General features: G+C 41.4%; 1 protein-coding gene across 3 annotated transcripts in view; it reads right to left on the bottom strand.

Annotated features, from left to right (window-relative positions):
- LOC103476823 (receptor tyrosine-protein kinase erbB-4) overlaps positions 1-15,511 on the bottom strand; it is a 282,377-nt gene that overhangs the window by 42,480 nt on the left and 224,386 nt on the right. For all 3 annotated transcript variants that reach the window (XM_081614884.1, XM_081614889.1, XM_081614885.1), the window contains exons 17-19: positions 12,191-12,323; positions 2,076-2,198; positions 1,804-1,902 (exon numbers count right to left, since the gene is read on the bottom strand). In XM_081614884.1, coding sequence (XP_081471010.1) covers positions 1,804-1,902; positions 2,076-2,198; positions 12,191-12,323 — 355 coding nt within the window. The remainder of the gene's footprint in view (positions 1-1,803; positions 1,903-2,075; positions 2,199-12,190; positions 12,324-15,511) is intronic.

The raw sequence follows: 15,511 nt of genomic DNA, 5'->3' as shown, positions 1-15,511 counted from the left end.
ACAGATCCGCCCCCACACCCTCACACACACAACACACACCCCCTGGGAGAAGGAAACAGAGGAAGGAGGAAAGATGCTGGGATAAGAAAAACTGGGGAAAAAAAAAGGTTAAATAGGAACAGTAGGAGAGAACAGACATACTGGGGCATCTATATATAGAAATGCTGTTGAAAAGTTGATGTATTTCAATATTTAAGTTCAAAAAGTGAATAAATAAACAGAAGTTGGCATCACGACTTGTTGCTGTTGTTCGACCCAAGCTTTATCCCAATCAAAGTCCGAAGTCTCTGCTTCGTCTCTAAGGCGTCTCAGACAATTACCATTCATACAAAGAAGGCTACAGTGTTTCCTTCCACTTAACTTTTCATCACTCATTTTTTTAATTTAGAGAAAAGGTGAATTTGGGTTTCAGTTAGCTACACGCCACATTCATTCATGTTTGGAACCGTTTTTCTGATACTTTTTCCTTCCACTCAACTTTCCATTTAATATGCTTGGATGGAGCAAAGTGGATGCAGCCAGCTTCTTTAGCAATGACCTTCTGTGGCTTACCCTCTGGACAAAATCTACATCATTTCTACTGTTTGAATTGATTTACTGAAATAAGTTAAGTCTGCAATTTAAAGCGTTGTTTTTATGACCATATTACAGACCTTTTTTTTTTTATTACATTTATTTCTGAATATTTGCAACTGCATCTCGTCTTTTGTCAAAATTACATTAAATCCTCCAAACAGATGGCGAACGATGGCTGTCGCGTAACAAATTCACCACACTTTGCTTTCAGGAGGCTGGACACTCAGTGTGTTTTGTTAAGCTCCTAAATGTCACCAAGACAGCCTCTTAGTGAGACATTCAGGACGACTAATGGATCTATTATCTGGAAAAGGTGATGAGACTGAATCACAGCTGATGCAGCAGGCAAAAACAGCTGAACAGTGTCCCTTTGCTGCTTCCATGGGATTCATCAGCGGCTCTATAAACGCTGGAGTTCAGGCAGGTTGTTGATCCGCAGCACAACGCCGAGGTAGGACCACAGTCGAGGTGCAAGTGTTTGATACACATCAACTCGGGAAGCGTACAACGCTGTTTCCAAACAAGTTCAAGCTCATCTGGTTACCGTTGGAAACATCACAAGTGGAAAACATTTTAAACATTAGCTAATATTCCCAAGAGTGGAAAACAAACGAAGTCTCTGCAGGCTTCAGTTAGCATGTTAGCTGTTCATTTTTCTAGACAAGACGAAAGAAGAGATGTTTAACAAGCTTTCAGTTTAATTCAATGTCATTCAAAAATACTCTAATTATTTTTGAATTACCCTAACCCTATCCCTTTCCCAAAAAGCAAAAAACTCAACCACAGGATCATGAACTGAGGTCTAGAAAAAGAACCAATCAGAGTGAGTTGCCTCCTGGTCCAAATGGGTTTATTAGCACTAAAATAATCAACATAGAACCACTGAGAAAGAGGAGAATCAAGGTGCCTCTAAGGTTCTGAATAACCTGAATGTGACTATATTTGAGCGAAACAGCCGGTGAGGTCAAACCCAGCGTGGCTGACAGAGAGAAGCTGATAGAAACTCCACCGCTTCCTTCCTTCTTCCACTTCCCTTCATCGCTCTGGACTCCAATAAAGCCATATCTCATAAGCTAGGAACTGTTTTTTTTAAATAGAGTCTTGTTCAATACATGCTGGCTGTACGCCGCCGTGAGTTTCTCTTTATTACCAGCTCCGACTCAGACTCCGACTCATGAGAAGTTGTGGGCAGCTGAACCGAGACGACCCAGAGTCAGAAATACTCACGTCCATGAACTCCACGTTGGCCTTGGGACCCGTGGCCTCGCTCAGGATCTTTATGGCGACAGGGATCTTCACCGTCTCCCCCTCTGGCACCCAGATGCCCTGAAACAGACGAGCAGCGACCATGAAGATGCACCCACTAGTCCTCAGGAACACACACCCGACACACACCAGCATGACCCTGACACAGACCATTATTCTGTACTTAAGATATTCACATTTTAAAGTTCAAATTCAGATCCATCATCACATTGTGTCAATGTTTTAAAAATCACCTTATAGACTGTTCCAAACGCTCCAGAGCCCAGGATCTTGACCCTCTTCAGCTCCGTCTCCTTCAGGATGCGCAGCTGAGCCTGGTTGGGGGCGGTGCCACTGGGGGTCAGGGGCTCCACCAGCTGGACAACACACACACACACGCACGCACACACACACACACACAACACACTCCTTACTTTAGCAATGAAGACAAACGGGAACAATTAGTTTCTGATCAGGTTCTATATTCTAGTAGCAACACCTCAGTTCAGCTCAGCCAATCACAGTTCTCAGCTAACCTTACAGAAGCTGTCATTGGCCAGGTTTCCATTAATGGTCATGTGAATTTAGAGTAAACTTTTAAAATGTCGCAAAACACAAAACTTGAGCTAGGAGTCTCTCTATCTAATTTGGAGGAAATAATCGAAGCTAACTACAACAGATGTTGACGCTACCCAGGACTGTAACAAACAGGAAGTAGAAGTTGACATGGAGACGGTTCTTCTCTCCAAGTCGCAATTTTTCTCTGCAGCTTAACTCCAAATTATTGATTTAAAATGTATCTATTTGCAGATTTCTTTGAAACTATAAAAAAGAAAATTCAGCTAAAACACTTCAGAGCAATGCTACTTGACACACTAATGGCAGGTGTTTGCAAAGCAGCCAATCGATAAACACTATTCATTTTCCTTGGTTCTGATTGGCTGAAACCCCAAAAGCAAAGTCGTATTGTAGAAGACGTTAGCGTCTACTAAAACAGTTTCCACTGTGCGTTTTGATGCATATTAATGTATATTTGGTGTTTGAACTATAAAAAATATGCATCTAGAAGTGTTTTTCTGTCTGTTGAGTAGTGGTTGTGGTCCCTGTGAGCACACAGGGGGTCCGCTGTAGGACTCCTACAATCCTCCCACCTGTCTGGAACCAACAGTAATATTCAAATTCAAAGCACCGGAGCAGAAAAATGTATTTTAAGACGAGAGCTAACTTTTTTCCCCTCAGTGATTGGTTCTTGTAAAATGAACCATTTTCAGCAGATGAACTGAGTGAAGGTCGAGGCTGCTCTGCTCTATTAAACATAATGAATTAAAACCTGCCCTCCTCAGAGCAGCAGGCACGTTTTACACTTTGTCATTTCTTTATCCAGACGCACTTAAGAGTTAAGGCTCAGGAGGAGCCAGAGTCACATTTTCTTCTTTCAAAGAGCAATTCCGCAGCATAAAGATGCAGAGTTCGCTTCAGTTGATGAATTTGCCGAAACAGCCACTGTTGGGTACAGTAGAGGATGGGTGTACCCTGCTTAGAGGACGGATTTTCAGAATAAAAGATTTTAATCTTGTGTCGTCTGCCAGCATCCTGTAACGTCTGTGGAGCCCGGCAGCTGTGCTCACACCAAAACGTTCCGGTCGGGGTTTTAACAGGGCGCCTGCTCTGCCCCGCCCAACATAAGAGGAGTATGGAGCCACCAGAGCGCGACACACCTGTTCACACGGAGGCCCGGGGAGTCAATGGCTCTGATCGATACGCGTCTTAATGAGCGATCAGCCTATCGAGTCCCTGCTGGGCCGCGCTCCATCAGCAGCATAATCACCAGCCGACCGCAGCCATCCAACATTCTAATGAGGCCATAGATCAGCCGCTTGGCTCGGCCCGACCACAGCGCACTCACCGGTCCAGATCCGTCAGCGCTACGGGACAAGACGCAATGATACAGCGATTAATGGCCGCCACTACAGCCAAAATTCACTGGAGGCCCCAAAGCAGCAGGTGGGACCTGTGAGACGAGTCACTGGAACATGATTCCATTTTGTTTTACAGTGAACACTGTAAAAATGGAAGATTTGGTTGTTTTACGGGGATGTTCGTTACTACGGCAACCAAGCTACTAAGCTGAAGCCTCACCTGGCTTCAGTTGTTCAACCTGACCAGCTCCACTATAAACACTGGGTTCTTCTTCTCCTGTTTTCTGTCAGCATGAATAACGTTTAGAGTCTGGAATTTACTGTAAAACTGGAACTTTCATTCAATTCAATTTAAGTTTGAAGTGGAGTAAAAATGCAACAAAATGCCCAAAAAGCACATCATGAAGACAATGATGCATTTTAATAAATGGTTATATCATGCATCTTATGCAAAAGCTTGTTTTATTGATATTTTCAATCCAAGCAGCTGATATTTGTCTTTAAAAGTTTTCTTTTTGCGTTTAGCAGCTTGTCACCTCGGTTCAGTTACATTTAATCCAAGTTTAATGTGAATTTACAATTAAATACAATTTCACTTTAATATTATCTTCAATATTCATCAATAAAATTTTTTTCAATTCAGATTCTATTTTGATATAAATTTCAATGAAATCACAATTTAGCTTCAATTCTCAAAGTTTTCATTTTAGTATCAGTTTAACTTAATCAAGCAATTTCCACTCAGTTACTTGATGTTTTATTGGATTCAATTCAGTTGACTTGAATTTCATTTAAAAAATGTATTCAAGTGATCAACTTCAATTTCAGATCAAGATCAAATCAATTCATTCCCCCCCAAACAACCCAAATAACAAAACAGAGCAGCAGTTCAAGTACAATTCATTTGATTCTGTTCTTTGACCCAGTTTCTGAACCAGACTTTGAAAAACGGAGACAAATAGACAAGTAGAGGATCAACGAAATGGCATAAATATGAACCTGACAGCGTTTCCTAAAAAATCTGCAACAACATTGATCCCCAAACGGTCTCCCTAAAAGAGGCAGCTGGTTCCTTGGTGTCTAAATATGAAATGTTAAAATATGTTGGTTGGTGTGCCGTCTGGCCCAAAGGAAAACGTTGAAGGATATTAAGAAAAGCAGAGGAGCTACGGCCGGACCAATTGGAGAAACTCTCACTGCTTGATAACATAGAAAAATATATTTAAATCTTTAAAATGTCAACGGTTGAACCAAAGTTCATTCTCATTGGAATGCAAACATAAGCAATATACAGCGCATTTCAATGCAGATTAGATGTTATCTATGCATGCATATTGTATCAGTGGTAGTGTGTGTGCATGTGTGTGTGCGTAGACTGGTTAATATAAAGAATTTATTAGGCTTATATGAATATAAGTTTTTACTAACCTAAATCTAATTCTAATCATGGTCGTCTTCCATATTCATGCAGACGTATGTTTATGCAGCTGAATGTTTGTTTAGCATTGATCTGTATGGAGGGAATAAGCAGCTAAAGGTTGCATAAAGTTGCAGTTTGATTTTATAAAGTTTACAATTTCGCCTTTTCAGACAAATATTCCCTCTGGTTCTGGATGCTGTGAGTCTGGAAAGATGTTTGCTCTTTTTTTGTTTTACTTTCAAACAGCTATGATGTGCAACCGCGGTAACAAGCCGATTTTTTTTTTTATCATCAGGAGGCAGCCGATTAGCATCTCAGATGCTCCAATATGTGAACTTTGACCCCAAATCCCAGAGGAGTTAGTGGAGGACCAAATTATATCACCGGGCAGAGATTTGAAGACCAAAGGAAATGGATTAGCAGAGCTAGCTAGCTAGCTAGCTGCTGATGACGTCATCAGGACATGTTCGTGTGGAACATAATGTCTGCTGCCCGGATACTGAGCTGTTAGCATGTCATGATGCTCATGAGACTGTAATACAGGAACAGTCTTCAGTCAGAGGCCTCCTTAGAGTCACTGCAAATACTGACTACTGCTGGAGATCCTTTCTGCCTGCAGCATCACCATCCATTATGACATTTGTTTTCTCTTAGCTATTTGTTTAAATTAATTAGATGCACATTTTAATGTAACTTTATTATTATTTGCCAAATAATGCAAAGTTGACACTTTAAATGGACTTTTAATGCAGCTTTTTTTTTTTTTTTACCGAAAGACACTTCATGACAACAGTCAAATATTCATGAAGACTCCGTGTTCATAACAGGTGTTATGCCATGTTTATTACAGTGTCATGTCAGTCTTATGCACACCCCTTCAAATAAAGTGTTACCTTTATTCCTTGCATCATCATATGAGGCTGCTTCAGCAAAGAGAATGATCGTCATCTGTGTGTTTGTGAACATTTTTTGGACGGCTGCAATGAAAACAAGAGCAGCTGAAGGTGGAAAGTGATGGAGGGGCTCTGACAGGAAGAGATGAGACTGAGGGGGGGTTCCGGTGGGGTGGTAATAAGAGCAGATGGTGACAGGCTGTAGCTGTTATTGTTTCATTAGGACAAGGCTGGACTGGACTGAGCGGAGAGCTCTATTAAATACAATACAGACTCAAGGCCAGTAAAACTCTCTTGAGCTCGCCCGCGCTCTCGCCACGCCACTTTATTTACCAGCTAATAACGCACAGTGCCACCGCCAAATGAGCTGCACTGGTGGCGCCGTGGACGGGACGCAGACGCTTCATTGGACAAATAAGCGCCGCGTTCGAGCCTCCAGCCAGAATACATTCGCAGAATTACCGAGCGCTGGAGAAGTAAACAGTGTCTTCAAACATCAAGTTGCTCTGAAAGCCCCTCGGGTGGACGCTTTAATGTTCACATTAGCCGCTCAGAAATGCTGCCGTTGTCATGCTTTGTAATTGAAACACACTGAAGTGAAGCAGCTTTGTCACGGAGAAACCTTTTAGCCAGCAGCTAAGAGCAGAGAATAATATTAGTTATGATCCGTTTGGAATAAAACTACTATTTAGGAAAATCATTCAAACACAGCTGTATTTACTAAAGTGATTATTAAATGATGTTCCAGTAATGCTACTTTTAATAATCAGGCTAAAATGAATTATATAACACTATTTACCCATAGATAGAGATGCCAACAGAAATGCTTCAGAGCATAAAAATATTCAAATAACTGAGCTGAAAAGGAATTTTCCATTTGTTTATGCGCAAGCTAGCTTTAGCACTATTGCACAGCAAACCCCAGCAGGATGTTAGAAAAGTTGCTGAAAAGTTATGGGATTGTTTTTGAACCAGAAAAGTCTAATATGTCACATTTATTCTCTTATATCCTGATTGATGACATATCACATTTTATCTTTATGGCCTTATATATAGATATGAATATATAATGTATATTTTAATATTGTATGTCTCAGGGAAATTAATTCATAACAACAAAAAAAAAACAGTGTGATAAATGGCAGTTTCTGTTTCAAATGAAAGCTACAAATTGTAAGAATAACGGTAAATATAAAGCCAATTTGCATATTTTTACAACACAGCTGGGTGGAAGCAATGCAACTGTTCATCAAAACACTCAGACACTTTCTTTGTTTTATTTTAGTTTTGTTTTCACAAAAGCAAAACGTCTGTTGTTCAGCATGAGTCATGTCATCCAATCATAGCTACTATGCTCCGGTAGAGCGACGGCACCTCGCTGCACCTTTCAAGTGAACTCACTGAGTCACCCTCTTAACACACATTCAACGTAATGCTGGCAGGATGTGTCTAAAGCCGAGCCGCACAAATTTTGTTGTCAATTCCATTTTTCTAAGCCTCCGGAGTGAATCAAAATGACAGCAAAAAAACAGAAAAAAAAAAGTCAGATTCATACATTTGTTGTGCGTCATTGACTGTCGCTCAGCTGGCATAAGTCTAATTGTGAGGTTTCGAGTTCATCGCCACATCTTGTCTTTTATATGCTGTATGTCAATAGTTATACATGCAACACTGATGAGCATAACTCTGCATTCTATATATAAACCAGCATATTTATAGGGGTTGTACAGATATGCTAAATAACTTGTACCAACACATTTCAGATCTCAGTTTTTCAGATCCAGACTGTGGTATGGATGAGTAAAGGTCTCCACTGCACTGTGTAATGACTGAAGAACTAGAGTTGGGCATTTGTGTATAAATGAGCCAAAGGGCAGAGCAACAAGTCAAAGAAAGAATTAGAAAGAAAGATGCCATCAAAGTATTCTGCAGCTAACTAGTACGTTGAGCTAGTAGCTTCTGACTTGATTTTCTAGTTTTCTGCTTCTTCAGGGACAAATGTGGATCCTCATGACATAAAATCCCCGCTGCCTCCCAACCCCATGAAAAAGTAGACAACAAGGCCAAGAGGACTGAAGCTTTAGAAGTCTTCAACTTTCAGGGGAATGCCAGTAATCTCCTTGGTTTGTATTGTTTGTCTTTAAGGTAAAATGTTCTCCTTCTGAGTTAGATGGTAATAGCAATGGAGTGTTACAAAAGTTCAACATTTATAACCTTTCTTGTGTCACGTCCCTAGCCTGCTTGTGCACTTTGAAATTTTCACATGGACAAACGTCGCTGGTTGCTTGGATGGAGGAGGACAAGCAATCGTCACTGCACTAAAGTTTCCTAGTAAATGAATGGAAAAGGAGAAACGTAATTTCCCATGTGTCGGGTCCTTAAGGCAGCGGGGTGACTGTGGCTCAGTGGGTAGCTGTCTTGCAATCGGAAGCTCGTCGGTTCAATGTCAGCTTCCGCCTGTCACACCGATCTACCCCAGGTTGGGGGGTAGATCCTGTCACACCCCAGGTTGGGGCGTGACAGGATCTCGTCAAACAAGAAGACTGCTAACTTGTGAGAACTAGCCAGTTATGGTCGGCATGGCTTCGTCTGACGAAGTTGCAGTAGAAGTTGCCCCAACTACTCTTAAAGCATTTGCTTCGCAACATTTTGGGATTCCAGTAGTAATGATAAATACCAACAGAGGAACAGATGAGAAATAAACAACATGGAAGCACTGCAAGCTTTTTAGACACTAAAACAACTGATGATGTGAGCTACATCACGATCACAGCATCAATACCAACTGGGGCCATGCTTAGTTGAAAACCCTCTCCTGAGATCTGAAGAGTTAAAAGAAATCAACAGAAACAACATGTGTCTCTTGTCGTCTTGTGAGTTTTAGGTTTACACCCCAGGCTTTAGCTACTGATCTGCATCTGGTTGGAAGTCTATTTACTACTTAGTAGGACTCCAGATGGAGGACACTGCCCAGAAAACAGCCGGTCAACAGGATCCTGTCCATTATCCCTAAACATTGGGGATCCGTGTAAGCAGTGCTGGAGCTGTCCACATCCCCCGTCTGAACACAAAGCAGCTAAAGAGGAGGAGGAGGACCTTGAGGAAATAAGGAGAGGGCGATTCTGAGCGCATTAGTCCCGCTTCATTGTATGGGGGTCAAAGTTTAAAGCTCGCAGCGGCGAGGCGAGGCGGCTGTTTGCCGCGTTCTTTCCAGGGAGAAAAGCAATTTGTTTTCAGGAGGCCTTCCTTACAAAGACACAACAGGATGAGGGGTTTTCATACGGGGCTCAGGATTTCTCTCTATTCCGAGGTGAGAAACAGAAAAAAAGAGAGAGAATAAAAAAGGGAGGAGGAAATCAAAACAATAAAGAGAGGTTTTAGGAGTGTGTTTTGCAAGTCAACACTGAGACAGCCTTCGCACGTGTCCTTGATATGGAAATAATGGCTGAGTGCTCAGATCGCATTCTGACAGCGCACAACTGGAGGCATCTCTTCCCGGTCTGACACAAGAGGTGAGCTCTCTCTTTCAAACAGCTGCGGCAGACAAGGAGGGGAGCTGGAAGGGGGGGAGTCCCTGAGCCTTCGCCGCACCAAAATCCCTCATCCAGACAAGCTTGAGCTCCATTCGCCGGCACAGAGTCAGCTCTATTATACGTCTGAATAGAGAGCCCACGTCCGCCGGCCGTGCGGAGCGCCGAGCTTCGTCAGGCTGAAAGAAGAGCCGCGGGAAAGTCTGACACAGGCTGCGCTTCTTTCTCCAAGACTCACTCGCCGAGAGTCCTTTCAGAAAGAAACTGCTTTAATTCCCACACATTTAGCCACATTATGGCTGCAAAACGTCAGTGCTTTATTGAGAGTTTAATGTGATAGGCCAACATAAAGCAGTACGCAGACATAGGCTGGCAGGAAAATGATAAACGGTTTCAGAAATTGAAAAGTGTGGCATGATTTCATATAATACAGACACTTTTTACTTCCTAGAACAACCGCTGGCTGCAGCCACCGCTGCTGGGTGTTTGGGACACATTGCTCAATTCTCTCTTTTTGTCACTTTCATATCAGACGACAACAACAGCAGTAAAAACCAAAATGAGGTTTTCACATTATTTTTTTTTATCCAAAACTGAACTATATTCAACAGAAATGTTTACAAATCAACCAATTAATTTTGTGCTTTGGAATATAGCCGCAAACATAAGCTAGGTGAGCTAAACGGATCCAAAGTTAGCAAAAACGCTAAAGCTCGAAGAAAAAAATGTGCTTTGCTATCAGTGCACAGCGCTCAACGCTGATGTTGAGATTTGTGTTTGTAACGTGACAAAATGTGAAAAGGTTCTAGTGGAATGAGTCCTTTGCAGGTTTTATTCAATGAAAATGAGCAAAAAAACCAGATCTTTCTGGACTATTCCTCCTTCTGCTGAGACGACTGGAACAGATTATTACTTCGTTTTGCTGCAGGCTGCAACTCTGACAGGTCACTTTCAGGCACAATTCTCCTTCCTCCTTGTTCTCTTAATGCTCCTATTGGCGTGACCCATGAATAGAGACCGGACACATTAAGGATTTATATACTAACGTGTCTAAATGGATGCCGTCGAGATGATTAAACCTTTAGTACAACCCTGAGGCCGACCTAGCTAGAGCTTTTAGGATTTGATTGGGCCTAATTGCTTTTACACCACAATTAGGCATCCTGGGAGGACAGCGGCGCGGCCGCCCGTGCTTTGGAAATCTAAATCAGTTTCAGGACGAGATGAAGGGAGAAAGATGCAAAAGGAGCAAAAGGAATCCCCGTCGGCCAGCACCTTCCCAGCTTCTCCTCCTCCGTGACAGTGCATTAGCAGATCCGCTTCCCCTCGAGGTCAAGCTGTTGTCGGAACACAGCCGAGTTGATTAAGATGGATGCATACGGCCGGGATGAGGCAGGAAGTGCCCCGCGGTCGCCCTCCCGCGTCTCCAGCCTGACAGCTGTCTATAACGCTGCGCCTTCTACCTGTAAATTACACTAATGCAGACCGACAGGCAGCCTGCCCCGACTGGGCCGCAGCGATGACACTGATGACATAACTGCTGGGGCTCCACGCGCCACAAGAGGAAGAAAGCCTCGCGAGCCACACACGCTAGCTCCACAATCCCTGGCACAGCCATCTTTTCCTCTCTCCTGTGAATATAAAGTCCACTCCGCCCGCCTGAGGCTTCCAAGAAATGAACCCTCTTCAAGGCCAGATCGATGGGCAATGGCAGACATGCATAATTTAAAAAAAAAAAAAAAAAAAAACTCCTACGCTCACACAGTTTGGATAAGCACCTGCTCAAGGTTGGACGTCTGAAGGTCTGCTTATGTTAACGGGAGAAAGGCCAGAAGGGCCCCCAATTAAAAAGAGACAAACATCCAACCTAAAAATAAAACTAAATGTTTAGATTTGGCCAAACAACAGCTTATTTTTGCCTTATTAAAACTTGGGAGTTTTAATAATGCGTTGTTAGCTTTAGTTTTTTCGCCTGCTTTTGGAGAACAGGGGGATGTGTTCAGTATCTGAGAAGTTCCTGACATGTGACGTGGTTTTCCATTAGGTTGCTGCTAGAATGCTAACGTTTCCCTTCCCAGGTTTCCAAATCAATCTCAAGCTAAAACATTCCACCAGACTTTGAGACTCAGCAGGACAAAAGAGCTCAATTTCATTAATCTTCTTGTTGTTTTTGACATTTTAGTGGCAGATTCTGGCAAGTGTTTTTCCCATTTCTAACTCTATGTTCACTAATACGGATACATTGTCTTAGTGTTGCGTTTCTGGTTTGGGATATAAATTTCACCCAGAGATCTCTTACAATGTCAGACATGCCCCAGTACAGTCGAAGCTAGCTAGTAACAAAACTTTAGCTTTATTTCAGCACATGATGGGCAGTTATTTTGGGTGTAGAGAAAATCGCGTACATGAAAAATAGTGTGCCAAATACCATTGAATGTATATATTTCAGCAATCTCCTTTGAGTATAACAGATTTGCTCTACAAAAAAAAAAATCTTGAATCCACTGTAGCCCAAAATATTGACAAGTTTTAACCCCTCCACAGGCTTGGAAAAGAAATGATGACAGAAAGAGAAGACGATGCAGGAGAGACAGACTCAACTCTTACCTCTGTCTCTAGGAAGCGTCTCAAGGCTCTCTTCTTCTTGATGCTTTTGCGTCGAACGTAAACGGCCACGCTGAGCGCCAGGATGACGATGATGAACAGCCCACCAATGATACCAGCTGCTATCAGCGGCGTCCTGGAAAGAGAACAGTAAAAACTGTTGAAGCAGTCAGACATATTCATATGAAGTTCAACTATGGTCAACTTATTCTATGGACAAAGACCCAAATCTAAATTTCTGTTTCTGTCAGTGCTGTTTGTTTGAGAAGCAGGTACAAGTCAGAGTCAAAAACATATTTCTGCTCTTTGTTGTGCTAATTTCTGATTTAGAAATACTTCCTACATAGCCCTATGGCAAGAATAAACCAGCTTGTAAACATTGTTTGCAGCAGCGAAAAGTCCTTCAGATCCGGTTGTTACGGCCGGGTTTGTTCCGCCTGCAGACGGATTCGGGTTCATGGATCCTGGACCAAACGTGCGCCTCCTTTGATTCTCCTAAATCAAATGGACTCAATGAGTAGTTTGCTTTTTGACTGTAGTTTATCAGTTAATGTGCATTCAATCTGATGTTTCAGAGAAAAGAAACGTGTTTGAAAAGGACTTTTTAATCTTATGTTTCGGCTTTATTTTGTCCAGGTTTTGTCTACAAAGGTCTTAAAACAAACAACTCCACAAGCTGTTCTATTAGTTTTTTTCCGTTTCTTTTCATCTTTGGTTGTGTCTGGGAAAGTGTAGACAAGGTTATTTATTTTCAAGCCTCGTAAAACCTTTGACTGAAACTTTTTTTTTAATAATTACTGATATATCCTACAAAAGACAAATGAGTTTTAAGATTCAATTCTATCTCACTATGGTGAGAAGCTTGTAGATAGATAAAAAAAACATTTGATCAAAGTCATATAGTTTTAGGGAAATGGTAAAAATTTTTAATGAAGTGTAATTAAACTTTTTATTTTGAAGAAATAAAAAATATTGATTTAAAAATAGCAAACTGAACAAATTTTGATGACCATAATTGACCTAAAACAGGAAAAGTTTATTCTGATTTCACATCAGAGTGTGTGAAAAAAAAATCAATAGTCTGTTTTATATAGTGCATGAAAATGTCTGGTTTACATACGTTCCCTAGCAGAAAATTATATAAATTATTATTGCTTAACAGTAAATCAGACTAAATGTTTCCTGTTAAAATAAAGATGAACAGTTTTGCCATTTGTCTTTGAGTTCAGACTTTATAAAGGTGAAAGAAAATCTTACATATTCTCACCATTTAAACTGTAAGGCTCCTGAAAAACTCTTACGATTTGGCGACACACAGTGAGGCCAAACAGGCTTCTTCCATTTCCACAGGTCACCAAAAGGTGCTGTGTGTTTCTTGTTCCTTCATCAGCGGAGTAGGTGCAGCTTTTATTACCCCGGCCTACCCCGTCTTCATGACTTAATCAATACCAGGAAACGTTGAGAGCTAAAACTTAAACTTCAGGGATTTTTCTTTCCCTCAGCTGGAGAAACATTCTAGTAATCCAGTAATCAAAAATACCTTTCCTTCTTAAAATGCTATCCACCATCCGAGGAAGAACCAGCTGTAGGGAAGAGTAAAAGGTTGGGTGCTAAAAGCTCTCTCTCATCCCTAATGACACCGCTAATGCGTTTGCCATTTATATAGCAACTGCACTTGTAGATACTGTTACGCTACCATTAATTTCCACCCTTATATTACTCTTTGTCCCGGCGATTCCCCTTCGCTTCCCCCTGTTTGCTCCACATTCACCCCTTTCCGACGCCAGAACTTTCCCTGCTTTGATACTTGAAGTTAAAAAGTCTGTCAGCTGTAAAAGCCATTAGCAGCTAATGGAAGCCCAGGGTCCTGCTTTGGTACGGCGGAGCAAGGTGCAGCCGCATGCGCCATGTCGATTGTGGCAGACTTAAGGATGGTGGAGCCTGAAATTTAGAAAGAGGCTCTGAGTTTGGACATAATTACACACACGCAGCAATGTGCTAAATAGTAATGCTGAAGTTCGAGGGAATTGATTTGAAAGGGGAATTTTCCAAAACGGAAAATTGTCTGTAAAATCTAAGAGGGAAGAAATGGAAGAGTGGAAAGGGTTTCGGAGAGAAAACAACCTGAACTGGCGTAGAGACGAATAACAGGTTGAGGCAGCGCTGGATGAGAGAAAAGACTCCCTAAATTAGGAGGAAATGGTTTACAGCAGGAAGAGTGACACGGGGTCAGCGGATGAGACCGAGGGGATGATGGCGTTGGAGGAACTCAGAGAAAAGAGTCGCCACAAAATCAACCTCAGGAAACAGTTCAATGGTCTGACTTCTGCTTCCTGTATTCATGACTGGCTCATGGCCTCCTGGAAGGGATTTACATATTTCAATCAATCTCACATAAAACCTTAAATTACTTCAGCTGTTACTGATTTATTTTTGACAATAGCAATGTTTTCATTTGTGTCAATGTAGCAAAACTTAACATGAATAATGCATTTTTGCATACATCTGTTTAATTAATTGTTTTGTATTCCTCATTTGTTTGTTGTCTACGTATTAACAGAACTCCTGCGTCAACAATCTTCACCCACTTCAAAATAAAAGCATGGATGTAAACATTTAACTATTTGAAAACGTCTTAGCGGTCGACAACCTAAACTTCAACACAGATGTCGAACTTTATACTGAAAATAAACCAAGTAAAATTAGCGCTGTAGAATTTATCTGGAAAAATTCACATTGGGGAAGTTAGATGCGCTAAGAGAACTCAAAGTTAGCAAAAACGTTAAGGAGCTAAAGAAAAAACTAGATTTGCTTTGCTATAAGATTAGCATTAGTGTGACCACAACAATACCACAAGGTAACGTGCCCATGATAGTGGTCACACAACTATCAGTTTCAACTTAATACTATATAATATTGACCCTTTACTGTCTCCTTTCAGGCTGTTTCTTAAATGGATTTATGGATACAGACATTTAAAACCAACTTATGCAATACTGTGTTACATTAGGCAACCCGCATTTTTAAGAAGATCCATAAAAACTGCAAAGCAGAAGTCTGGAGGTGTTTTGGAAGAAGTTAATATTCAGTCTTCATTGTATTGGATAATCCAAACTATCAGCATTATTACTGCAACTGAAGATCTATGTCAGTATACAGTATGTCTCTAGTTGGAGGTCATATTTCAAATTGTGAGAAATGATCAGATTTAGGAGACAACACCTGTGGAAGCACTGTTATTCAAAGAAAAGCTTGTTTTGAAAATGCAGAAAGACATCTACTTCCTAACTGGACCACAAGTTTGGTTCAAGCACACACACACGC

This window comes from Poecilia reticulata, chromosome 2 (assembly GCF_904066995.2).
Source record: "Poecilia reticulata chromosome 2, P_reticulata-male-v2, whole genome shotgun sequence".
NCBI lineage: Eukaryota > Metazoa > Chordata > Actinopteri > Cyprinodontiformes > Poeciliidae > Poecilia > Poecilia reticulata.
The sequence above is the reverse complement of the archived record's forward strand: the minus strand, read 5'-3'. Positions and strand labels throughout refer to the sequence as shown.